The sequence below is a fragment of the Odontesthes bonariensis genome, chromosome 7 (genome assembly GCF_027942865.1).
Source record: "Odontesthes bonariensis isolate fOdoBon6 chromosome 7, fOdoBon6.hap1, whole genome shotgun sequence".
NCBI classification, from domain to species: domain Eukaryota; kingdom Metazoa; phylum Chordata; class Actinopteri; order Atheriniformes; family Atherinopsidae; genus Odontesthes; species Odontesthes bonariensis.
The window spans coordinates 28,260,354-28,286,140 of NC_134512.1; the positions used below are offsets into that span (position 1 = coordinate 28,260,354).

Here is a 25,787-nt window from a genome sequence, read left to right on the forward strand (position 1 = left end):
ATCTTGTTGAAAATGTGTAGGCGGATTGATGTTTGTGCAGTTTGCGCACAGAAAGGTCCTTCCCTGTTAACAGGATTTAACCTTCACAGCGTCAAAGTCTGAATGCATTTTCATATTGATTGTGCGGCTGGAACCCGACAGAAGCATTTCCCTGCCTAAGTGTGACCTTCGCAGACCATAATGAGACAAGAAGAATTCAGGCCCTGCTCGGCTGAAGATACCTTAAAAGATTGCGGAGTGACACAAAGAGAGATTAGGGCCCCCGGGGGCGTTTAAATGCTAAACAGGGAAAACGACCCGCTGTGCTTTCGGTCGTTTAATCTTCCACATTTTAAATGGAAAGCAGCTCCATCCAATTCTGCATTATGGTTAGTGCTACGAGCTGAAAATTCTATCCAATCGTGAACACAGATTCCAAAGTATCATTTAAGAAATTCACAGCAGATTTTTTTTTAAATTCTATATTTATTTCTTCATCTGGAGATACAAAGGTCAAACAGAAAAAAAAAACCTTAAAATCCAGTCAAAAGTCTATCAGGTCAACAGTCAGTATAGCAAGAAATGAATTCAAAGGACCTTACAAACACATCATCGTCATCGATTTCTTTTTTAATCAGTCATAAAAAAAGCAGAATAGCAGGGGGACAGGAGATCAATTACAACCTCAATGCTGAAAATGAAGCAATATCACCGTTCAAATCGGTTCAACTTAAACTTACTTAACACTAGTCAATAAAACGCATGCAGACATGGGGAACAATGGGCGACAGCTTCTGGAGCCGCCTGCAAATGTAATAAATATTTTACAGTGTTCGACAGCAACAAACTATCTGCAGCCCCTCAGCACTACTGCTGTCCCCTCATGCATTTTTAAAGATCATGAATTCATATTCATCGTTATCAAAACTAACACTGTATAATAATATTGCACGAGCCCATAATTCATAATTCATGGGTTGGAAAGGTTTAGAATACTGTGAGGGGGCGGCAGAGGCAGATGATATGTCGGGTCATGTCGGGTCCAGTAAAAGCGTAAAAATCTGAATTAATTCGGTTTCTTTTTTTACCGTCTTATCAGCGGGCCTGCAGCTTCGAACTGGAGGAATTATGCTGGACCCAAAATGATAATAATAATAATATTTAAAAAAAAAAAAGATCTGCAGCAAACATTAACATCAACTAATGCCGACAGACCTCAGTACAAAAGTAATGTATATGTATATATATATATGTCGTATTATCGACCAAAGCGAGTCTTTCTAACCTCAGGTTCATCTAACAAAGACACCAAACTGAAAGACTTTTCCTTTTTTTTTTAAACTGTACACGTAATAATGAATATGTTTTACGCTTTATTCTTCAACACACGTTACAAATCAAAGATTTCTTTTTCCAGTATAACAAATATAAAACACAAACGTCAAAGTGCTATAAAAAAGTGAAACTGGGTGAACACGTACAGAAGCACAGCAGAGTGAGTGAGTCAGGAGCAGCGTTCAGTAGCATTTATTGTACTCGTGGAGCAGATCCGCTTTGACCTGAGATGATAACGTCCATCAGTCTTTACAAACTTTGTCTTTGTAGCCAAACAATGTTAATCTCTCAGTTGGTGACGCTGACTGATCTATGATGCACACCGTTCTTGGGTAATCATTAACTAAAGACTGCCACGCCACTCTCACTCTCTACTCTCTAGCTGTCGGCCATTCCAAGAATCAGAGAAAGAAATTTATTCATTCAATAGATCCAGAAATAGAACCAGATCCGAGGTCGTTCTGACAATCAGCTGATGGAAAACAGGCTCCCTACTTAATTATTCCACCTCAAACAGCCTGAATGTGACTTTTCTTAAACAACCACCAAACATTATGCACATCATTACCTAATGATACGCACATCTACTACTGCAGCTGATAAAATGAGAAGTGCGAATAACAAAGTGGTGAAATGACTAAAACAATTACCATATGAAAAAAGATGAAATCATTTCTTTATAATTTATTTTTTATTTTTAAATGAATCCAACACTAAGCATGAGATGTCGTGTGAAGCGTGTGAACGCATCCTACCAGCACGTCACAGCAGTAGATCTCATAAATCTCAGTCTCGTGTTATTTCCTCGAAAGCAGCAAAGTGCTTCCTTTTTCTTTCACGCAACAATGATCCTAAACGCTTTTCGTCCTTGTCCTTTCTGACATCCTGTCTGTCAACGGGGGGTGCCTCCCCCTGGCTTTGAGATCACGCCTGTTTGGCTGCAAAACTAACAGATTATAATGCTTCATTGACTGATTACGTCCCATGCGAATGGGAACTTAGCATTCCTCCTTTGTTCTGCTTGTTTGCATCAGTGCAGGATTTACTAGATTTCTCTAAATGAATCCACAAACATGAAAACCTGAGGATGTGTTGGCACAAAATGACTGATTTTAAGAAGCCAGATGTCAGAACTGGGGTTCAGCAGAACTCACTCGAGGAGTTTCGCTCTCCTTTAATAGGCGACTGAAGATTTATGCATTTATGCTCTACTACTATGTTTGCGCCTTGGATGCTGAACATCATAAAGCAGTCCAAGCAAAGCTGCAAGAGGAAACATGAAATGAGGATTTTTACTGTCCATCCGACACATCTTGGGACACCTTGAGATGTTTAGTTGTTTTTTTTTTTTATCTCTACTCAATAAAGAAGAATGTGTCAAATTGTCCTTGTAAAGAGTTTTGATTTAAAGAAAATACTCGTTTTATCCAACTGAAAATCACAGGAAAGATGCTCAGAGGTAAGAGGACAGACTTTGGGTTTCTGGCAGATACATTACTCAGATTTTATTATGTAAAGATCAGCTTTCGATGAGGGTAAATAAATCAAACGTGCATCTCTGTGTAGCCGCTAAATGTAATATATATTTTCTATGTCTTGAGGAGAGAGCAGGTGTGTGATTAAAGGTCATGTGCAAGCCGTTTCATGGAGCTTATGTACATCACCAGCTGTGGGTCTTGGAGGTTCAGTGTTCCAGGTAGAGTTGATCTAAGGTCAAAGTTCAAGCAGCACCAACTGGACAGCGGCAGTCCTGTTACCCCTGACGTCTGATACAGGAACGAGGGAATTAATACTTTTTATTTAGTAAACAGGTGGAATGAGATCTGACCTCAGCTCTGCTACCTGAAGTGATCACAGTTTTGGTTCGGGTGGGAAAAAATGAGTGATCACTTCAGATAACAACAACAACAACAACAAAAAAGACAGAAGAAATAACGGTCCTGCTAACAGTGGTGAGGGGTAACAACTCCCACCTCCGACCAGCCAGGGTTTTGGTGGCGATGTGCTACTCTGTTGTTTGCTGCCCCCTAGAGCTGAGAGCAAGGCAGTGCAGGTGTGGCTCAGGAGGGAAGGATGAGGAGGAGGGAATGGAGGGGGGAAGGAGGTAGAGAAAGGAGGACGCAGGTTTAGGGTGGCACTACTCATCACAGCCCAGAAGCTCCATTCGCAGGGTGATGCGCTCGTGCCACTCCCACGGCAGGATGCGGACATATCGGCTGTAGAACGGCGGCTCAAAGATGTTCTTTTTGTGAACGTTGTTGTCGCTGTTACCAGGGAAGATCTGGACAGAGAGAAGAAATCTATTGAAGCATTACACTAGTGTAGACTGCAAAACACAGCTTGTACAGCTTATTTGATTCATAATTAAGCACAGGAATGTTCTAACGCTACAGTTAAAGCCTGTTTTCCTTAATAATGTGTCAGAAATACTTTTGTGCAAACTAAAAAGGAAGAATTGCTTGAAGTTGCTGGCTGACCCTGCTGATTAACGTACGCTTTACAGAAAGAAATACAATATGTTTTATGATAAATCTTGATCGACAATGAGCGGCATATGAAAATATTTAAGGGCATGTAGCATCTAGAAACCAGTGAATGCTTCAGATTAGTCAGCTTAGTTTGTGACAGCTCTTGTTGAGGCACAAAAGTGAAAAAGAAAAAAATCTTCAAGTTAGCTGGACAAACCACAGCAGAAATCATGTAAAAAAAATAAAATAAATAATAATAATAAAAAATTTTTTAAAAAAATTAAAAAAAAAAAATCAGCTGAAACGATGAGCACAACATACAACCACCCGATAAAATATGGATTCAGGTCACAAGCTACACTTCAATCATAAATGCTTCATGGATTAAATCAGAGCAACTGTAAGTGATTTAATGATCTCATTTGGCAGCATGCTGCTCACATCTGGCAAATAAACTGGTTTCTGCATGCATGATGAATCAATGCATACAGAAAACAAATCATTCCCAGTTATTGCAGAAATGGTTCCAGGTGTCTCGATGAGTAGATTCAACCATGACTTGAAAGAAGAAAGATTACACAACAAAGCAGCTGGATTCCTGAGAACCGCAAGATCATGGGAATCCAAGTGGCCAGGCTCAAAGTTCTCCGTTTGTGGCCGGAACACAACAAACAAGCGTCCTGTACCGGTAGCGACGACTGTGAACCACTGACTGGCTCTGCTTGGTTCTGCTTGGTTCAACCTGGTTCACCTGAGTGGTGGAAGTTCACATGACTTTGACGGGTGCTTTATGTTTCTAACTGTCTGACTTCTGAGAGGTTTCAGGTTACATGAAACAGGAACGTTGCTTCTTTTCTTTAAACTGGTGATATTCCTACTCATTTCAAGAACACATATTCTCCCAGGTTATAATTCTATAAGATGTATTTTTAATCTATTCTTTTTTACATTAAACTATCACCCTGCAGTTATGATATTGTGTAAATAATCCTTTCCATCTCCCGTGTATTTCAGGATGTACTTAATTATTAATTCATATGGTTGCTTTTGTTTCTCCGCTGTGCTGTCAGACTAACCTTGTCCGTGTTTGTTGCCTCATCTTTCACTACAGTCCAGGACTGCCCATCATCGCTGTGAGCCACTTTGAAAGATGTGATGAACTGGACGGAGCCAAAGTCTTTTGCCCCCTGTGTGATAATTCCAGTTACCCTTTTGGTAGACTGTAAGTCCACCTATAAAAAAAAAATTTAAAAATTAAAAAAAAAAAAACAGCTTTTAAAGAAATCACTCTGCGGCAGATTAAAAGAAATAAAAACTAAATCCAGGTGTGACACGCTCTCCTCCCCTACCTGCAGCCATTCAGATCGGTTGGTAGTGGCGGCGGTCCAGGCGTTGGTCTTGCCCTGCTTGTCCAGCCGGGCGAAGTGTGGGTGCCAGGTGAAGGCCTCGATGCTCCAGGTGCGGAAGGTGCTGGAGGATGTGATCTGGCGGTCAGACACCAATCGGGACTTCATGCCCATCGGCTCTGAACAACCTGAAGTGTTTGAATACACTGTGCAGGTGAGACCGGGCGAAGGAGAGGAGCCAGAGAACAAGAGGAATGGAAAGAAAGAGAAAGAAAGAAAGAAAGCATGATAGACAGGAGATGGACAGGCCAGCCAGTGATGTGAAGCAGGAAACAAACCCCCATAATCCACAATATGGAGGATGAGAATAGCGGATGCAGTGGAGTAAAATCTAGCATACAAGTGGACATACAGCCGTAAAAGTGCAAGTTTAGGTTTGGCTGAGGTTACAATGGAATCTAATAGCAATTCAATTCTTTGTCACCAACATTTGTGATTTAAGTTGATCACAACAACAGGATTATGTTTGATAGTTTTGCTGTATGTGACAGTATTCTCACACACAAAAAAAAAAAAAAAAAAAAAAAAAAAAAAAAAAAACTTGTGGAGGTCCATTATATCAGACCTTTTAATGAGCGTGGGTTAGTGAGGCATGCCGTCTGACACATGAGGTGCTTATATTTAGCAGCAGGTTTGTTTAAATGTTTGTGTAAAAACGTAAGAGACCCTTTAACAGAGCCACCATTATTACATGCATGAACTGGGAGGAACAAAGGGAGGAGAGCAAACACTGATCTGACAAACGAGACAGGCATCGAGAGAGACAAACATCTGACAGCGGAACAAAGCCTGGGAGTTCAAAAGCAGCACGCTGGCACATGAGAAAAGGAAAAACAGACAGACTTGCTGCAGCGCAGAGGGGACTTAAAGGAACCGATATTTAGATGACGGACAGGGTCAATACATTCTGTGCAGTGAAAACGCTTCGACTTATTGGCATCCAACTCTGCTGTGCTGCAGTAAATATCATCATATGGTTTCATGCATCATCTTGGAATCGACTCATTCACTTTGAACACAGCTGTTTTCTCTGTCTGTGGATGCATTTTCTCCTCAAGCAAAATCCTTTGAAATACAGTCAGTCACTGGATGCAGGACTGAAAATAATCAGAAAGGAAACTGGAGCCAATTGCTAGCAGAAAAAAAAAATCTGCTGGATTTTCCTCCACGGAAACATTTCAACACAACTGGAGTTTTTCCACGAAAAAACACTCACTGATATCAGTGAACTGAAATCCAGCAGTGTCTTTATGTGCATGCAGAATGCGCATGGGTGTGAGTTTACCGTTGAGTTCGCAGCCCACCAGCTCCATGCGCAGGGTGCAGGCCTTACGACACACAACAGGAATGATACGGATGTACTGGGCGATGATTGGGGGGTCAAACAGGTTGGTCTTAGTGCCGTCATTGTCCATGTTCCCCACAAATACCTATGAAAGGGAGAGGTGGCGGCAAACTCTGTCAACCGTACTTAAATTGATCAACAGCAGGTGTATTTTCTAAGAAGGTTTAGGATGTATTCCAAACATTTCTGTTTTAGATTCGTTGTCACAGTAACCTTACAGTAAATTATTTTCAAACTTATGTTTTACTGCTCCCTCTGGTTGTTCATTTATATTTTAGCAATGCCATTTAGGCACAATAATTCAGCTTAAAACAGACTTGTGTGTGTTTTTTTTATCATCCTCTTACTTTGTCCTTTCGCAGTCCTTCTGGTCTGTACATGGTGTATGTCTTGCCGTCCAGACTGGAAGCCACTTTGAAGGCCTTAATGAACTCTGCTGTACCCATGCGGCTGGCACCCTGCATCACGATGCCTGTGAAGCGCATCTTTCTTTGCATGTTGATCTGGAAAAAGAAGGAAAAACATGACGAGGAGGTACGTTTCCTTGTTTTTAAAAGTTAAAAGTCAGTCAATTAAAGCAGGTAATTTCAGATGGCAAATTCAGGCAAATGCTTTCCAAAAATCTAAAAAATCTTTAAAGATATAACATAATATAAAGTCTGAGCAGGAGTCTACCACATGTGTGGCTCTTTAGCACTAAAGAGAAACAAACTTTTATTGGTTCTGCCTTTATCGTTATTGATCCATCAAATTATTTTCTAAACCCCCGTTACACCGATCAACTTCAGCGCACTCACTTCTATCCAGGGATTCTTGTCATGTGCGGCTGCGCTCCAGGCGTTAACCAGGCCCTTGTTGTGCAGGCGGGCCAGCTCAGAGCCCCAGCGCTGCAGGCCCAGCATGCTGTAGCGGACTGATGAGGCTGCAATCTGGGACTCGGCGATGCCTCCTCCCTCCATGCCGAGCAGGGAAATACAGCCTGTAGAAGAGAGACGCAGTGGTAAGATTCTGCCGTGTGTAGGCCATGACATCATTAGGAATGCAGAGCTCTGAATCAGCTTAACTGAATCAGGTATTGATTACTCATTTGGAGCAAACTATTTTGCAGGCTATTGATCATCCTACAGCCTTGCAATTTGGCCCTCTTCCCAGCTTCTGTTGCACTTCCTTCCATTACAATGTTTCTATTACAACCTTTTTTTTTTTCTTGTTAGAAAGTCATACTTACGCATTTGGCAATGTTTGCCAACATAGGGAGAAGGACAGTGGCATTTGAAATCTCCATTCAGGTCTCTGCAGATGCCACTATTTTGACATGGCTGGCCGGCACAGTCGTTTACATCTGCAGAGAGATAAATCACGCTGTGATTTACAGTAAAGGTAAGATGGAAGGCTGGTCAACTGTAGGCCAGTTTGAAAAGAGTTTACAGTTAGACATGCCATGCTTTATAGTGAAGTCAAGCCAAGAGGACTGGAGCTGTAAAGGAGCCCGTTTCTTGCTGGAGAGTTAATGTGGTATTGATCAAGACATGCGGTATCAAAGAACCAGCTGGCTCAGGAGTTCATGAGGCTGTGGTGCTGAATATAAAACAGAGATTCAAGATAAATACCGTACAGAATAGACTCATAAAGGACCATTTTAGAGCAGCGCACTGTATGTGGCAATTTCCCTGTGATTCTTTGCATCACCTCTTGATGGCGCCCAAACAAAGGATTTCCTTCCTGCTCAAAGTCCTTCACAGCGAGGGAGGCCAAAGCAAATCAGCAGATTGGAAGGAGAATAAACTCACTTTCATCTCTCACCCACAAGAACTGTCAGTGTGACTAAATCAGCTTTGAGCATGCTGTAGATTGACCGAATTTGCAAAGAACGAAGCACGACGACAGCCACCTGCACGCCAGAGGGGGGAATTCTAGTCACATTTCTGAAGCTTCAATCATTAATGGTTCTTATTATTGAGGGAAATGCACACGAGCAAGGCAGGCAAACGACTGCAATGTCTCCAACCAGCAGAGACACACAGTTGCATCTCTCTGCCCACGTGCTATTTCTATAAATAGCTCTGTGTCTAAACAGTTATTTTCACTTGTCATGGGAGTTTTATAGTAATTTTGAAATGTGAAGCAGCGAGCTGTGGATAATGAGGTCCGCTACCATGACACTTCTGACCATGAGAGCTCATACCAGATCACGTAGAATAAATACCCAATTTCAAACTGCAGCAGCTGGACATTTGAAACATTCAGGCCTTCTACATGTTGTAGCTCTTCAGTTTAATGTTTTATAAGAATCTGAGAACTGCTTCCAACATAAGCAGATATAAACACATTTAACCGGAAAATGTTTTTGTTTTAAATCTAACCAGACAGCGGTTTTGAGAGAACAGATTCAATCATCATCAGGTCTGTTAATACACCGACTAGGTAAAAAGCTGGCAAAATGGTCTTCACCAATTGGCTGCAATAATTTTAGCTTTTCCAACGGACACCCTACAACCCTGAGAACTATATCGGTAATTACTGGCAGACTGACAAAAACGCAAGTCCATTGGTGCGTCAGCTGGTGGCCCTCTCTGCTCTAAGAGGATTGAGAATCTAGTCTAGCCTCGTCAGCTCCAGGCTCTAATCTGATCAACGTGGGAAGGAACGGAGTTGTGAAGGGAGAAGCCGGAGGAGCACATACCATCCCAACAGCACAGTGCACAGCTAGGTGTACTTCGATTTGCACTAGTCAAACGTATCCCCTTATGGTCAGGGGTTTAACCACTGACGTGACAGATGCATAGTGGTGCTTCAGCAGAATAACTAAAACATCAACCAAGAAAAACAGAACTTCCGTCTTCTGTGTCATAGCTAAACAGATTGCTTACACACATGTATTCTTAGGGGCAGAACATGTTCAGGATGCGTCCAACAAATTCCAACAAACCCTCCAGCAGAAACAGCACACCACCACAATATTTACGCCGTCGATATCCCTCTCAGACCGCCAAGCGGAAACCAATAAAAAAAAAAAAAAAAAAAAAAGATCTCATGTGGCTTGTTTGAAACATAAACCCGACGCAGCGCCAAGGTCAGATGGCAGCGCCTGTGGTGATCAGCACAGCTATCTGCATGCAGGATCTGTGCCGCAGGCGTGTGGTGCCGGCCCGCTTCTGATGGCCCCAGCCTGATATTTTGTTGCCGCCCCAGAAGAGTAGATGGCATCTTGACACAACGACGATATGAAATAAATTAGAATGCTGCAAATTTTGAATCCCCTTTCATTTCGTTACGAATCATTCAACAAGGAGTTGCTCTAAACAGCAACGACATTCTCAAATAAAAAGGCTGAAAAGTTTCCCAGATGTGTTATTTTCTGTGCACTGTGGACTGGTCCTGGCTGCAGTTCACCAGGGAGTGCCAGTATCGCCAAGAATAACTCGGATTTGGTCCTCCTTGCTGGAGGTGTACAGAGTTCTGAGATTCTGAGCCCTCACTTGAACCAGATGGAGGCATGGTGACATGAGATCCTGGACATGGCTACATAAAAGCTGTGCTTGTTGAAACTGAGGACTTGCAGTGTTTTACTACCTAGAGTACATCATTGCATTCATGTAATATGAAATAGACTTTCTTTATTAAGAGGGACATCATCTCACCTTAACTCCTATTCTGTTTTTGTCTGCCAGAGTTATAGTTCTCGTTACAACAGATGTACTGCAAGCAAAACAACAGCCGCTTAGTCAGAGAAATAAAGCGACCAAGTCATGACTTCATATCCCTGTGGTTAACGCTGGGGAAAAATAGGAGGAGCTGGAAGTTAGATGGATTTCCCCCTGCTGAACATCTACAACATTATGTTCATCTATTTACATGAAAGTGGCTGCTTTTATTTATTTATTTTTTAAATACAAAGAACTCTTCTCCCCACATCTTATAGTCATATATGAAAACAAATGTGACTATGGACAAACATTTTTATTTTGGTTTCTGGAGGAAAATTATACTTTTGGTTTCTTTTTCTTTTTTTAAAGCAAGCTTGTGTGGTTAATTGTGACTCCTTACTAGTCTATGCTGTTTACAACTTGATGTTTACCTGTGAGGGTTCAGCCTCTATAAGCAACACACCTGACAGCTGCGTGGCGTGACTTAAGATCATGTCGTGATTCCAGATAAGAGGCTTTGAAGCCCCGATAAGTCAACACAGCTTTTTTTTTTTTTTTCAAATTCAGACAGAAAACCAGAAAATTCACATCCTTTAATCCACGACAGCGCAAAACACACGAGCCAACAGCACCCTGTGTGTATTCCTTAGGGGGGCATGAAGCCCAGTCTGCCCACACAACCACATCCTGGGAGGAGCTGAAAACTCTCCCAAATCAAATGAGAGATCAGGACACGTACACTCACTATTTGGTGATTTCCAAGAAGTAAAAATAACTGCCTTAAGCTGCTCTGAAAATCTGGGATTTAGAAGACTACAGGCGAGAAAAGGACTCCTTTTCTTCCCCCACCACTCCCTTCCATCTGCTTGGGCCTGAAGTGAGCATCTCTCCCTTTCTCTGCATCTTCATATTGGAGCTCTGCTCCGCTGCCCTACACGCACTCCTCCTCTGCCACCCATAAATGCTTTTAGGCCAATTTGACAGGACACTTAGAACTGCAGCAGTCAGACCTGAGTAGCGAGTGTGACATTGTCAGGAGGGCAGACTTAATTCACCGTTCCGCCTCCATGTTCACTTTTTCGCCCGGCAACAGTAGCGGAGCTGACGTTTCTCGCGCTCAGCGTGGACCGCCACTTTCTGTTGGCTAGGCTGGCATGAGGGATGAGCCATGTGTGGATGTTTATGCTAAACAGTCAGAATATGAGATCATGAGATGTGTGGTTGTTCATGTGGGATGTGAGGCTGCACACATGGTTGAGCTTTTTCCCCATCAGAGACTTGCCTTTTCCCTTCATCTGTTTCTCAAAGGAAAATTCAGTTCAGCGTTCAGCAATGAAGTAATGCACACGATCTTCACTATAAAAAAAATTTGCTTTTAAACTTCTTTTCCCACAAACTTGAAAGAGATTAGATCGTGCATTTCCCCCCTCTCTGTTCTCGTCTATCTTTCAAGTCTTTACTGTTTCCATTTATAGTTTGGTGGATGCACTGATATGTGTGAAAACTACAGCTTCGGCTACATTTGGCTCCAGTCCGCTCACACCTACTTGCCAGGTTCCAAATTTAGGCCGTTTTCTGTTTAGAACAATCCTCCAAACAGCCTCCCATAAAACCTTGACAAAGGACCACGATATTTCTAAAAAAATATCATTTCTGATGCAAGACGTCTGCCTCAACATGCATTATCACATTTGAGTGGAGTGTGAGGACGTTGGCTAAAGGTTTGAATACAACACGCCTCGCCGAGTTCACCGCAGGTGCTGGTTTTCTACCGCCAGTCTTCTTCTGTTTCACACAAACCGTAGGAGCTGGCTGCTGCCATTCTCATATCTTTTCCACACAAACCTTAGAGAGCACTTTAGCTGTCACATCAGTTGTCATTACATGTAAAAGCAGGGGCCTCTCTGACCAAACAGCCCTCAGGAGGCTTGTCATAAATCAGCATAGTTGAATTAATTCCCGTCGTTATCTTCCTTGAGACATTATCTAATTAGTAAAAATGCTTGCTCTGCACAAGGCTCTCGCTCTGACAGCTCAGCAAACATTACAGCCAAATTACTTTCTGAATGTATAGAATTTAATAAGCTGTGATTTGTGGCTTTCAGGGTCAGACCCGAACACAAACAAATAACTTGGCTGTATTTTCGAAGTCAAATTAGAACGTCTGCAGCATAAATACACTCTTGGGATTCTGGATCAAAACAGATGAGAACCTGGAGACAGCTTGACTGCCTCAGCCTGGCTGTATGTTTAGTTTAGTAAATCTTTGAGGCACAAGGGAGGGCAGCAATTAATTTCGGTAAAACATGACCCTTCCTGTCAGTCTGGGTGAACCAATGAAAAGGCGGCGCACCTAATCCTGACATGATCTCTCTGTAGATTTAGCTGAAGTTGACACAGAAGCAACTCCCTGTTGTCAGAGATCAGGCTGAACTCAGCCTTCCCTCTCTTTGTGAGCGAGTGTGCGTTCTTGAATTCCTGAGCTTCTGCATGCAGCCAAAAGTAAACATAGAACACCTGGATCCAAAGACGGAAAAGAGACACAAAGAGTGCACAAAACACAAACAATTCTCTCATCAGGTCCCATTTCCATTGTTACCTTTCTTTGAATTTAAATCTGCCCCTTGGACACCTAGGATAAAAAGGCATACACAATCAAACACAGAATATACTCAAGTCTCTTTTGAAAAGTCCCACATTATCCTTGTTGGTTCATTAGTTCCATGTGCACATTTGGCCACTGTTATTCTATGCCCTCTCATGTAAACAGTAGCCATCTGTCTCTGTGAACAGGCCTGGAGGCACTTGGAAGAGTGCAGCACATGTTCCCACCATTGCTTCCCTCTCTCCGGCTGACCCTGACTGAACCAACCTGGTCTGAATGACGCATGAATGAAGCTCCCATTTGGACAGCAGCTGTGTGTCTAGTGGCCAGCACTCACAGCAGCTTCATGTTAAGTGTGTCAGGTTACACAAATAAACAGGGACCTCCCAACATGTCTCAATCAATCGTAAAGGAGTGAGCATCTATAGTTGGGGAAGATTACAGATTTGCTCGAAAGTAGTTCAGATGCACTACAGCAAATAGACACAAAAGTAATGGAGTGTTGCTAAGAGAATCAAGATTCCTTTTCGTAATTATTACATTATTAGAGAAGTAGAACTGAGGCGCAGTCAGCCTTTTTGACTGCATTTATTACACCGTAGGGACACTAAAGACCTGGAAAGCCTGTCAAAATGATCCCACATGTTTAACGATATTAATGATATTTCTTGAATAGGTATTGTGCTACAACTGGCAAAACTTTTAAAGAAGGAGAACACGCTTACTGATCTGGCAGTGAACTCCCTCAAAGCCCGACTGGCATTTGCAGACATACTCGTTGAAGACATCACCTCGGCGGGAGCTGCCCGTCGCCTCACAGATGCCGTCGTTCTTACATGGGTTGGGGTTGCAAGGTCCTTTTTTTTTTTTATATATAAGATGACAAAAAAAATAAATGGAGCAGAGGCAGAGAGGCAGGTTTAAGAGAGATACTAAGCAGTACTGCATGTATAATTTAGATTTTCAGACAGTTTTGCAGTGTGACTGTTTAAAACCTTAAAACAGCAGCTGAAATAAAGAAATAATTTTACATTAGCGGTGTTAGCTTACCGGTTTCCGTCTCATTGCAGGTTTCTCCAGTAAAGCCGTCAGGGCAGATGCAGATAAACGGAGCCCCGGTCCCAGTCACACAGGTTCCCCCGTTATAACACACATTCACCTCACAGGGATCACCTGCAGGCAGAGGGTGACGGGACAAGATGGGTACAAGCACACATTTAAACAACCAACAAACCAAAGCAACTAAACTTCATTCTACAACAAACCCTCCAGGTTGTTTTAAACTGGACTGAAAAAAGAAATACTGAGTAAAGACTAATGTCGGACAGTAGCTTGGACCCAGATGTGGTCAGAAATGCCTTCCTGTCAAACACAATCTGGTTTTCCTGGCCCACATTTCAAGAAGGTAAGAGGGCGATTAGTCACTGTAGAATCTGAAACATGTGGGTAGATTTGACACGACACTCATTATGCTGTTTAGTCCATGTTTCTTCCTTATGCAGTTTTTTTTTTTTTAATGACTTAAAACACGTTTGAGAGAACAGTGAAAAAAAAAAAATCATGTTGTCGGCCATCATTACATTTTCTTCTCCACTGCCTTGTCCTGCTGCCGCATGACTAACAAACAGCCTTGTTGCGGGCGAGTGTGATGGTCTGAACAGCTGAGTAAGCCATCGCTACACTGTAAACACAACACAAACACTGGAAGCTTCCAGCAGCAAACGCAACTGCTGTGTGGCCTGAACCTGACAATCTGGCAGCTCTCTGGGCACGAGGGAAATCGTGTCAGCTGGAGCTGGGTGAAAAAAAGAAATAGAGAAAGGCATGAGGACTACATCAATTCACTGTTGAAGAGTTTTATTCCAAAGGGAGATTTCTGCTCTTTGGAAACAATTCAAACAATACAGAGCGCCAAATGAAAGTTACATCTGCTGCTTCAATTAGGTGATAATGTTCCTTGCAAAGCGGCAAGCGCTTTTTATATGTGGGGCTAAATCCCACTTGATCAAAGTTTACTGCAAATAGACACAAAGAATTGAGTTCATTTTACTCTTTAATTATATCATTACACACCATTTTGATAGTTTTTGAGCTAAATAACAGAGCTCTTCAACACCCAGGAAGAGAGAGATTGTTTTTTCTTCTTTTAAGCGACACTCATCATTAAGATAATTGTTAAGGAAATTGAGGTTGGATTCCAACTGTGAAACTGGTGATTTTACACACCACAGTGTCTGCCGTACAGACTGAAAAGGAGGTCAGACCCTGTTTTTCAGTGTGGGTAATTCTTTCCCACTTTTAAACAAAGAAACAACATTCTCATGGGAGCACATAAATACTGTTTTTAGCCCTCTACTCAAAGGCAAAGGGGTGTTTTGGTTGTGTTTGGGGTGTAATTCTCAGAGGCTACAGCTGAAAACGGCATTTCAGAGACAAAAACATTCCAAAAGCTTTTTGTGCATTACCGTCCCCTCTCCCCTTTTTCATGCACGCTCATAAATCTTTTCCAATTCTTCTTCTTCTTCAAAAAAAAAAAAAAACATTTGGGGGTCAGAGCACTGCTAACTTTGTCCAACAGTGAAGCTCTAGCTGAACTTCAAAGAGAGACAAAATACGTAGATATTAAATAAGTCACAAATGAGGAGAGTGTAGTTTATGGATAGAATTTGGCAGTTCTATCTTTAGCCTCAAAATGTGAATCATATCTATTATGCATAAGCAATCAAGGAGATGTTGGGTACATCTGCGCTACATTCACTGAGAGAGAAGGAAGAAAGGAAAAGAAGCGAATCGCTTTGCAAACATCCTGCCAGGCTGTTTATCCATGAACTGCACTTCCTATGAGTGCCAAATGTTATCAGTGCTGTATCCAGTGTCAAGGCCTTCGAGTGCTTTCGCATCTCATGGGATTCTTAAACAACCAGCTTGCCTGACATCACCAATACACCCTTATCCAAAAAGTTACAGCGTGTTTATCTTTGGGAAGGAATGCAAACTCCCTTCCTACACTGGAAATCAGCTCCATTCAGGAAACATTAGTGCCAAAAGATAACGAAGCTGAGCAAATCACCTTGAAAAATATATATTTCTTCAACTATTTTTCAGATAATTGTTGACATTAATCATACAGGAAAAGAAGAACCAGATAGATAACCCATGCCATTTACCCGTCTCTGTAAATGTTGCTTGTGGTCTGTCCTGACTGCAGGGTAATTTAACTGGAAGCCTGCCTGGATTTATTGAGAAAATGAAATTAGCGATGAAATGGTCAAGGTTGTGTTCCAAGAGACGGTGATCGAACCACCAAAACCTTGCTCAAAATCCCAAAAAGGATCCGACCGTCTGAAAAAAGCCACATATTTATTCAATTCTAAGGGGAATGACGACAGACAAGATAATTTCCCCATAATACACCTCTATTTAAAGTCTACTTGAGAATCAAAGTGTCATAAACCATCTTGTCATCTCCATTAACAGCTGACAGATTAATGTAACTTCAGATTTCAGAGAATGTCCGCGCTTCGAGTTTCAGTTTACTGAGAAATTTAGGGTTAGGGTAACTGATGTTTAAAATAAGGATGTTAAAAAGGGATGTTGTGACCTCAGCCTATAAACCCAAGCCATCTGCACACAGACCACTAGATATATGTGAGAAAGAGGCTGTTTGTGCTCGAGGTGAACAAACTTTAATTTAGGACTCTATCCTGGTTACAAGTACTAGTTACCCACTTGTCTATCTGGTCTTCTGCATGCTTAAGAAATGAAAAGAAATCAAATCTATTATGCATTTGTCAAAATGATACCAGTGTTAAAGGTACCCAGCACGGTGCCCGTCTTTGCCCTGACCACAGTGACAGATTAGGAAGATATGCAGAGTTGTGTTTGGCAGGAAAGGCCATTTCCAGAGGGCATTGTGTTTTTCCATCTTTCCTTATAAGTCATAGACTGCGCCTTTCCCATAATGCCTCGGCCCAAGAATGAGGCTCAAATACCAGACCAAAAAGCTGTAAAAGCCAGCTTCACAAAATGATTCACGACCCCTTAGCGACCTACCAACAAGGGGTGGATGCGATTCTGGAAAAGTATGAACTCTGTATGAAGTTCAGACTGGTGTGATTAAGCTACCATAAGTCATGCGGGCTCATATTTTGGGTTTTTACAGCAAGGAGTTGAGTTGAGAGACTGCGATGATTACACCAACTGAATGAAATGTAGCACAAAACTATGCAAACACTTCCTGTTGAAACTCACAGAAGATGTCATTACAAGTTAACCAGAAATTGGAATCAAAATACTTTGTCACTGGCCACAAGTGACAGAAAAAAAGCAATGACAAACATTTTGGGTAACACACTTCAGGACATTGTTAAACCCATTCTAACAAATCACTGAAGGGCTGAGTGCAGTGAGGATGAGGATGGGTGAGACATTTTAGGACATAAAGGGTGGGGGCCTGATCTCGTTTCATTCAACCCACCACAAACGCCAAATTAAGTAATATAAATCATTAGTTTGAAGTCGAAAACGTGACAAAGAGTCCCATTCGCTGTACAACACGTGGATAAAAGTCTCTTTCATCTAAATTACTCCTGAGTTAGCAAAGATGTCACGGAGAAAATTCGTGGGTCACCAAATATAATCCACTTAGACAGACTGAGAAGGCTCTGAAGAATCCGCTTGCTAAATTGAACTTTGGAAAAGTGTAGATTTCAATTAAAAAAAAAGTTTGCCAAGTCAAAGTTGACAACTCCACCTGTCTGCTCAATACCTACCGGTTTGGTTGGGGCAATCAAATGTCCAGGAGAGAATACATGGAAAGACACGTTTAGAAAGAAAGGGGGGGGGGGGGCACAGTGTCATGAGACATGTGCATCTGATGGTTCTGTTGTTGAGATCTGAGAGTTCAGGAGTAGTTAGGACAATGATCTTCACACAGTGTGTCTTTTACTGTATCAGTTGCTTACAGTCAGCACAGTGGGAGAACCCCACCCCCCCCCCCCCCCAAAAAAAACAAAACAGGGAGAGCACGTCGACTGTCATCACAGCAGAAAAGTATGCCTCAAAAGGATTAAGCATATACATACAGTTTGTGTGCATGTCGCGCTCGTATCCTAAGACCTGAAAACAATAAACGCTCTGCCTTGTCATGCACAAGCAGACCCAACGGGGCATATGAGCTAATGTGGGAACTCAGTGTTCCAGAAAGCCAAGGAGAGAAGGTTATGTCACATACAAACATAACCCTTCCTTTCCCCGGCTTTGTTACAACTGTTAAGAATGTGTTGAAGTACGTTTAGAGAGCCTGTGGTGCTCATTTTCTCTGACGACCGGTGCTGAACTGCAATACTGAGTGCAGGACACGTGAGGGGAAGAGAATCCGAACCTGAAGTGCAACAGGAAGTGGAATGATGAGGGCCAGGCTGAAACTGGTCTTTTGATAACTTAAGATATTTTTTATTTTATTAAACAAACCTATACATATATATATATATATATATATATATATATCTTGAGATCAGCAGGACTCCAGCTGCAGGTGAGCTTTCTGTGATCTGCAATTGCTACTCCAGAGCTCAGCCATCTGGTGCCGCTCCAAAAGGCTAAAAATACACACTGGAGTCACGCACCAGGAACAAAACACCACTCTTCACGCCGATGAACTGTAAGTGAAACAGAACAACAACAACAGCGTAAACTGAATAGAGTTTCACCGACAGCATATGCCAGTGCCGTCATTAGTTTGCCAGTTTTTTTCTCTGATCATACAAACACAAAGAGTTTGTGGAAACATTTCATGCTCTTGTATCATATTTGCTGCCAGATTCCTCCTTGGCACAGTGTTTAAGCTCACAAGGCAGCACGTAAAATATTCAACATAGCAGATTGGGAAGTGGGGCGACAGACACTAATACAGCGGCCAAAATTAGAAGATACTCCACACTCCGATGAAACATTGATTAAGGAAGCTATTCAAAGTTCAGCAGGAATAAAAAGAGCCCTTCCTCTCCTGGGGGGATTTGGTGGGAAAAGTAACAATAAAGTCATCACTGGTGATGGGAGACAGCAGCTTGAAGGGAAGACGCAATGAAGGCAGATGGGAAGAGCCACATTTGTCAATGAAACACATATTTCCTTCAAATACTCAAAGATTTACTGAGACAAGAACCCTCAAAGAGACCCTGGAAATAAGATTGAACAAAAATCAAACAACCGCCACAAGTGAACAAAGTGGACATTATTTTCCCGTGTGGTTTATAGAACCACAGTTCAGAAGGGTTGGAACATGGTGTAAAATGGAAATAAAAACATGATTCGATATCTTTTGCTTCTCATAAACCCATATTTGATCCACAACAGAGCCTGGAAAACATACCGAATGCTTGAAAGTGAGACATTTCACTGTTCGATGAGAAAGTATTAGCTCATCTTGAAATTGATGGCAGCAACACATCTCAAAAAAAGTCGGGACAGGGCAACAAAAGGCTGGAAAAGTAAGCGGTGCTAAAAAGAAAAACATGTTCCAACCAATAATGTCAACTGGCCATAGGTCCGCAAAACTGTTTCACTCTCAATATTTGATTTCCAAGTTCTATTGTACATTTGAGAAAATTGGTTTATTGAGTGCGGCAAATCATTGCATTCTGTTTTTATTATTAATTTACAAAGCGTTCCAACTTTTTTTTGGAATCGTGCTTGTATAGATTTTCAACATACTCAACTGAGCTGGACCCGATCTGTTTACCAGAATCTTGTTGTTTTCACAGTAAAAAGTCCTCTACATATATGCTCTCAAGTCTAGAAAAACAGCAAAAATGAGTCTTAACACATGTTCCATAACAAGGACCTTGACAGTCAGAAGAAACAAACTATGATATCAAAAACCCAAAGTACACGCAATTATTCTAAATGCACCCCAAATTAAAACATACAAGACAGTCTGAATGATTTGGCCTTTCCTAGAACGTGGATAAAGACCATTATTTCATCAACAGGAAATTCCCGGTTCATATCCAATATCCGGATGGCATATTGCAAATCTTTAACCCACAAGTGAATGTGCACCAGTTTCTACAGTTAACAGTTCATGTGCACCTGCCTGCATACACAAGAAAACATTCACGCATTCAAGCCTCGCCATTGGTCCAGTGCTCTGCTATATTTAGCCCTGGTTCACTTATTCGCTCTAAGTGGTCCTGTTGTGAGAAAAGACTGCCTCAGCCCTGACACAGAGCACCATTTTCAACTTCTCTCAACTCAGCAGCTAAAGGAAAAGATAAGCAAGCCACAACCTGGTCAATTGAACCAAATCAGGTAAACCATCCGCTCAGCTCTTTTAACACCCTTTAAACATTTTGCAGGACACAGCAGAAAGTCTACAATCCCCTCTATCTCCCCAGCAAAGGAAAGGAAAGGCCTCCGAGAACTGTGTCATGGGTGGAAGTTCACTTGACTCCGGAAATGTGACTAATCATCACCACCAGGACAACCACACCTATTCCCCACAACTGGACTTTGAGATGTGCTCGTCTCTTAGAGCTCTGCAGTTTTCACTACGAATCAAAATAAAGCTGAATAAAAGTGCACCGAGCATTTAGGTAGAGATATACAAGAGGATACAGACCAAGTACAAGTTGAGTAGAATCATTTAGTGTTATGTCATCAAATACCTTGCTGGAGGGGGAGAAAAAGAAGTGGTACTCTTTCAAACGAACTTGTACTCAAAAATTCCAACGTCAACACACCCAAAGATAAATGCAAAATGTATGAATCGATTAAAGAAGTGTCAAATAACTATTTCAATCAAAAGTATTGTAATTTAATCTGTTGTGGGATTTGGTTATCCATTTTGACTTTATTGTACATTTTCATAGAAAAAAAAAAAAAAAAACAGAAATATATACCCAACCCCTGATCCTGAGCTTTTGGCCCCTGAGGGAGGAAACATCAGAGGCAAACGACTGGCAAAGAATACACAAATCCCGAAGCAAAGTATGAAGAAAAGAAAAAAAGTTTAACAGGAATATTTTTTCGTTTGGAAAATCCATCATCATAGGAAAACATTAGTGTGACATGTGATTCCATTTCCTTTGGTATATGGGCAGAAATTAAGGCTACGGAGTCAGGCCATTTTACCTTTTGTCCTTTTGGCCTAATAGAGTTTCATGCATGGAAATGCAAACAAAGCCAGGCGCCAAAGGCATGGGGTTAACAGAGGAAGTATAAAAGCAAACCCATATGCGTGCTGACTCCTAAAAGAGGGTCACTAAATAAAACTGCCTCTGGGCAATGATTCTATAACCATACATTCTGTCACGTAAGTCTCAACAAAACCTGATAATGTCAAAGTTACACCGTCTTCGTAAGATTAATGTGTGTACTTTTTTGGCAACAAAAAAAAAAAAGCGTCTCACTCCCTACAGTCTCACACGTCTTGTACCCATTTTCGACGGTCGGCTGAACTTGTGTGCACCCTCACATGCTCACCTCTCTTTGGTGATGAAGTGACGGTGCCACTTGTGCCACGCTGTGACTGAATCATCACATACCAAACACACTTGGCCGATAAATGACCACAATAAGGTGTACAGTGTGGTAACAATTTCAAAAATAAAAAAAAACAAAACTTTAAAGCGCAAACTCAAATACCAACTGCCCGGTGTTAAAGGTGGCATATTTAACCGTAAACAAATACACTCAATCCAGGAGGAGCAACTTACCTTCCACCCCAAACACCAGGCAAGCTGTGAAAAGTTGCAGGCAGACGAAAAAACGCGCCTTCTCCTCCATTACTGCTGTTTTAGTTAGTCGTACAAAATCAGCAGTTCGTCAGTCAGAGAGGTAACTATGCGGTCTGAGCACAGCGGTGGTCTGGACGTTGTTGCTGTGGTGGCTCGAGCACTAAAACTCCTAGGCAGCAGGCGTAGAGAAGGAGCACGCGCGCCTCAGCCCTCATCCAATCACCGTGTGTTATTTAATTGTAGCTCCACCCTCTTCTTCACTATGTTAGAAAAAAAAGTCACTTAAAGCAGTAAATTAGCCTGGAAACAAGAAGCTCTTAGGCTAAATGGGTTGCATTAGTTTCACTCATGTAACTTGATTTAGATCTTAAATATTAAGTGCCCCAGAGAAAAATAATTGCTACCCAGCTTTGGCAATTACAGTCAAACATTACAGTGACTCACGGAGGTTTTACTTAAAGTAGCTTTGAGATATTGTCATGACAACAGCGTAAGGGCCTACACATATTGCTGAAGCTACAAAAATACGTTGCTTCCTTCTGCTTCAGGAGGTAATGCTGGATTGTAGGTCATTGTGGTGCTGTTAACCCACTTGCTGTTTTGGTTTACTTGTATTTTGGAGCATTCGTTCATGAGAGTAGCAGGCTGTTGTTTTTTTAAACATTTTGGCTGTGGTAACAAATTTTGGCAGATTTAGAAAAATATGTTTCTCTTGGGGGTAAGAAGAAACAACAGAGAATACTGACCTTACTTTAACCTGGTGGCTATTGCTATTATCATCAGTCTTTTGCCTGATATAAAGTTATAATGATAGTGGTGATAGTGATAAGTAACATGCCAAAAACTTTTCCATATGAAGAAGTTAATTACATGTTAGTGTCGTGGTCACATATTCCATCTCCAGTTGAACAAAAATAGGTTTTCTTGCAGGTTTAAGGCACATGAAAGACCTGAAAGAATTCAGTGGACAAATTTCAACTGACCTGACAGAATTCACAAGTGCACTTTTCTCTGAAATTCATTTGGCATTTGACTACAGTGGTTAAGTTAGAGTTCTTGATCGGGTATGTAGCCAAATGAATGTAATTTAAGTAATTCTAAATGGTCTGTACAGTGAAATGTCTTTCAAGGACCATGAATTGCCTCATTTTGTCAATATCGTCCTTTTTTAAGCAACTAATCCAAAATGTATTTATGTGTAACCAAAGAGGCAAGTCACCAGTTATGGACGTGCTTGTAGTCCATTTAAAAAGTTCTGGGAAAATTCCCATGATGGCACCATGCATTAAATCCTCCTCTGAAATGCAGATGAAGGCCAGCGTTTTATTGTATAAAGACAAAAAGGTTCATCCGTGGGCGTTTCTTGAGCTGAGATCCAGCAGTGGGTCAGAGTTGATTTCAGATTCTGTCAGAGTGAGTGGGCGAGAGCTGAAGAATTGTTTTTAATGGGTCCAAGTCTGGGAGCGATGTCCAAGAATGTCAGACCCTTTCTATTTCTGAATCTCTGAGCTCTCTTCTCTTGCTTGAATGAACATGATTTCTTTGTGTTTTTTTCAACACGCTCCAAATGGAGAGAAAAGTACATCGGAGTACAGTTACATTGTTTGCAACAGTAAATGACACACTCAAATATCTGCCTCGGACATGACTTCCTGGCACATTTGATACCCTCCGCTTCTCAGTTAGACAGTTAACAATAGCAGCTACAGTGTCCACAGATAAATCAACACACTTTGATTGGCGGAGTAAAACTAACCTCTCTGTAGCCTAGTAACAAGCCAAAGTGATTTAAATGCAGTTTAAACTGGTCTCACACTTGGCAGTTTGTTCAAACAGAGGAGAAAAGCTGCTGTACTTTAAGGGTATGTTCTCATTAGATCTCCATGGTGTCCCCACCATGTATGTTTGGATTAATCTTTTAAGTCATTAAAACATTGTGATTGATGCGGACAGAGAAAAAAAATCCCTCTCAAGATGATCGTTTCACAATACATTTTATTTTATTTTATTTAAAATTTTTGAATATCCCCCATTGGGGGATGAATAAAGTATTTTTCTATTCTATTCTATTCTATTCTATTCTATTCTATTCTATTCTATAAAGCTAAATACCCTGCTCCTCTTGCATTCCTATTCATTCAATTGCTGAACAGTGATGGCAAATATGCTATACTATGACTTCTACTTGATGAGACGAGGGAACACAGAGATTAATATATCTAATTAATATCTTAAAAGTGCAAACAGTACAAAAGGCTTTCTTTCTCCCCTTATCTCCTCTTTTGTTTTTACAGCCAGCGATTCAATGTCCAATTTAGGGGAGGGGGGACCCAGTAAATATCAGGCTTTTAGAAGCCATTTCCCTTTCCAGTCCAAGAAATGTAATCATTACAATACAATTCTGATGTAGTCAGGTGAAAAAAAAAAAAAAATCTTCAGTCTTTTTCAAGAAAGCAGAAGCCTCAACATTAATGAAACTGTAAGTACAGATCTGGCTGGTTTACATGTATCAGCAGTCATATGTGGTGAGACATAACAATGGAAGAGTCTATGTTCTTCTTCAATCTGACAAAGCTTCTTCTCATGACTGACCTTTGCAAAGCCTGAGCCAGAGAATGCAGATGCAAATCACAAGATGATGGCTAACTGGAACTTCAATGAGGCAGGGGTCTGTTTGATCCTAATCCTCAATGTGGAATATCATATAATCCTTTAAATACAAACCTGGGGAGCATGTGTTACTCTTGAAAGCGAATCTCCTGAAGAAATCCATAAAGGTTTCACATGTGTGTGTCAGAGAAGTTTCCCTTCTGTTTCACACGCAGGAACAAGGTTAATCCACCCTCTTAATTTCACTTCCTTCTTCCATTTTAAAACAGGAGTCAGCATTCATTAAAAAAACTAACAAAAAAACTACAAACATCCCAGGCGAAGAAAAAACGAGTATAGAAGTGTTCACATTGACGTTCATTGTTTGTACAGCTGCGTTATTGCCCAAGTTCACCTGGACTGTGCCATAGACATTGATGTATTCATGTCAGAGAAAGAGGCAATGTGTATGTTTATTAAGTGGATGCCAAAAAGTAAAAGTGAGTGAATACTATTAATGCATCTGTACCTCAACACAGCTTGCATTATTCAACTTACTGTGTTCTCAAATGGTTATCAACCGGATCTTAAGAAGGTACTCATGTGCTTGAGTTTCCTGAATTGTGTCTTTTGTCCAAAATATAAAACAAAATGATCAGATGGTATGTTTCTGATCAGCAAAAATGCTTTATTTTAATGTAGTATTCTTCTAATAAATAAAGTGTAACAATTTCATATACAGCTTAAATTAAACTCATCAAAATAAAAATGGCACAACGTGTAATACAGTCTAGTTAGTAAATGGTACCCTCCAGTGGTTAAAGTTGTCACTGCAATGACCTGACTGCATGCTGATACAGTAAGTGCACAGAAAGGCTTTTTATTTTAGTCAACTTCTATATGAAAACTAACTGTATATTTGTAATCTCTTATAAGAGAGGTTTATTTGGTAGATCTGCAACTTTGTTTAAAAAGAAAAAAGTGGGACACTGCCTCAATGTAATTCAAAAGACAGTACAGCATTTACAATAACTCTGAGCCTTTATTTCAACGGATATAATATGGAGATGGCATATCGAATGTTGATCAAAAGATAATTATTTTTTCTTTTCAATTTGTGATAAACTTTAACCTTGCCATAGCATTTTTTTAATTTGATGGTATCAACACGTTTTTAAAAAGTCGGACCAGGGTTACTTATAACGTTATATAAGCGTTTGAAAATTGATGAGACCAGTTGCTGGTGTTCTATAAATGAAACATTTTTTCATTCTTGCTAAACATTGAACTTCAGCTGACTGACAGTTCACGGCCTCCTTTATCACATTTGTTAGTCTAACGCTGCCTCTTTTACACTGGAGTCATCATTTTTTATTACATGCAGTATTCATACTTTATACTTTGTTTTGCCATTGTATTGCTGAAATTAGCAGGACCTTCCCTGAAAAGGACTACATCTGGGTGGCAGGATATGTTAGGCATGGGCATGTCATGTGGATGGATGGATGGATGGATGGATGGATGGATGGATGGATGGATGGATGGATGGATGGATGGATGGATGGATGGATACAGTGCCTTGCGAAAGTATTCGGTCCCCTTGAACTTTTCAACCTTTTGCCACATTTCAGGCTCAAACATAAAGATGTAAAATTTAATTTTTTTGTGAAGAATC

The 25,787-nt window shown here is 41.1% G+C and overlaps 1 protein-coding gene across 2 annotated transcripts; it reads right to left on the bottom strand.

Moving 5' to 3' along the window:
* Positions 1-445: 445 nt before the first annotated feature.
* Positions 446-21,672, bottom strand: mfge8b (milk fat globule EGF and factor V/VIII domain containing b). Of its 2 annotated transcripts, XM_075470424.1 has the most exons (11): positions 21,503-21,672; positions 13,836-13,958; positions 13,511-13,642; positions 12,780-12,812; positions 7,762-7,875; positions 7,331-7,512; positions 6,881-7,036; positions 6,474-6,618; positions 5,132-5,316; positions 4,859-5,014; positions 446-3,595 (listed from the first exon to the last, which is right to left on the bottom strand). In XM_075470424.1, the coding sequence occupies exons 1-11, from the start codon at positions 21,570-21,572 to the stop codon at positions 3,452-3,454; spliced, it is 1,440 nt and encodes a 479-aa protein (XP_075326539.1). In that variant the 5' UTR covers positions 21,573-21,672; the 3' UTR covers positions 446-3,451. The 2 variants fall into 2 exon arrangements, with proteins under 2 accessions (XP_075326539.1, XP_075326540.1); XM_075470425.1 differs by lacking the exon at positions 12,780-12,812.
* Between the last annotated feature and the right edge of the window lie 4,115 nt (positions 21,673-25,787).

Coding starts and splice junctions, on each gene's coding strand:
- mfge8b (XM_075470424.1), bottom strand. CDS start 21,572: ATGGAGGAGAAGGCGCGTTTTTTCGTCTGCCTGCAACTTTTCACAGCT. Junction 13,959..21,502: donor CCTGGTGTTTGGGGTGGAAG/GTAAGTTGCTCC, acceptor CTCTGCCTGCAG/GTGATCCCTGTGAGGTGAAT. Junction 5,015..5,131: donor ACCGATCTGAATGGCTGCAG/GTAGGGGAGGAG, acceptor TTTTTTTTATAG/GTGGACTTACAGTCTACCAA.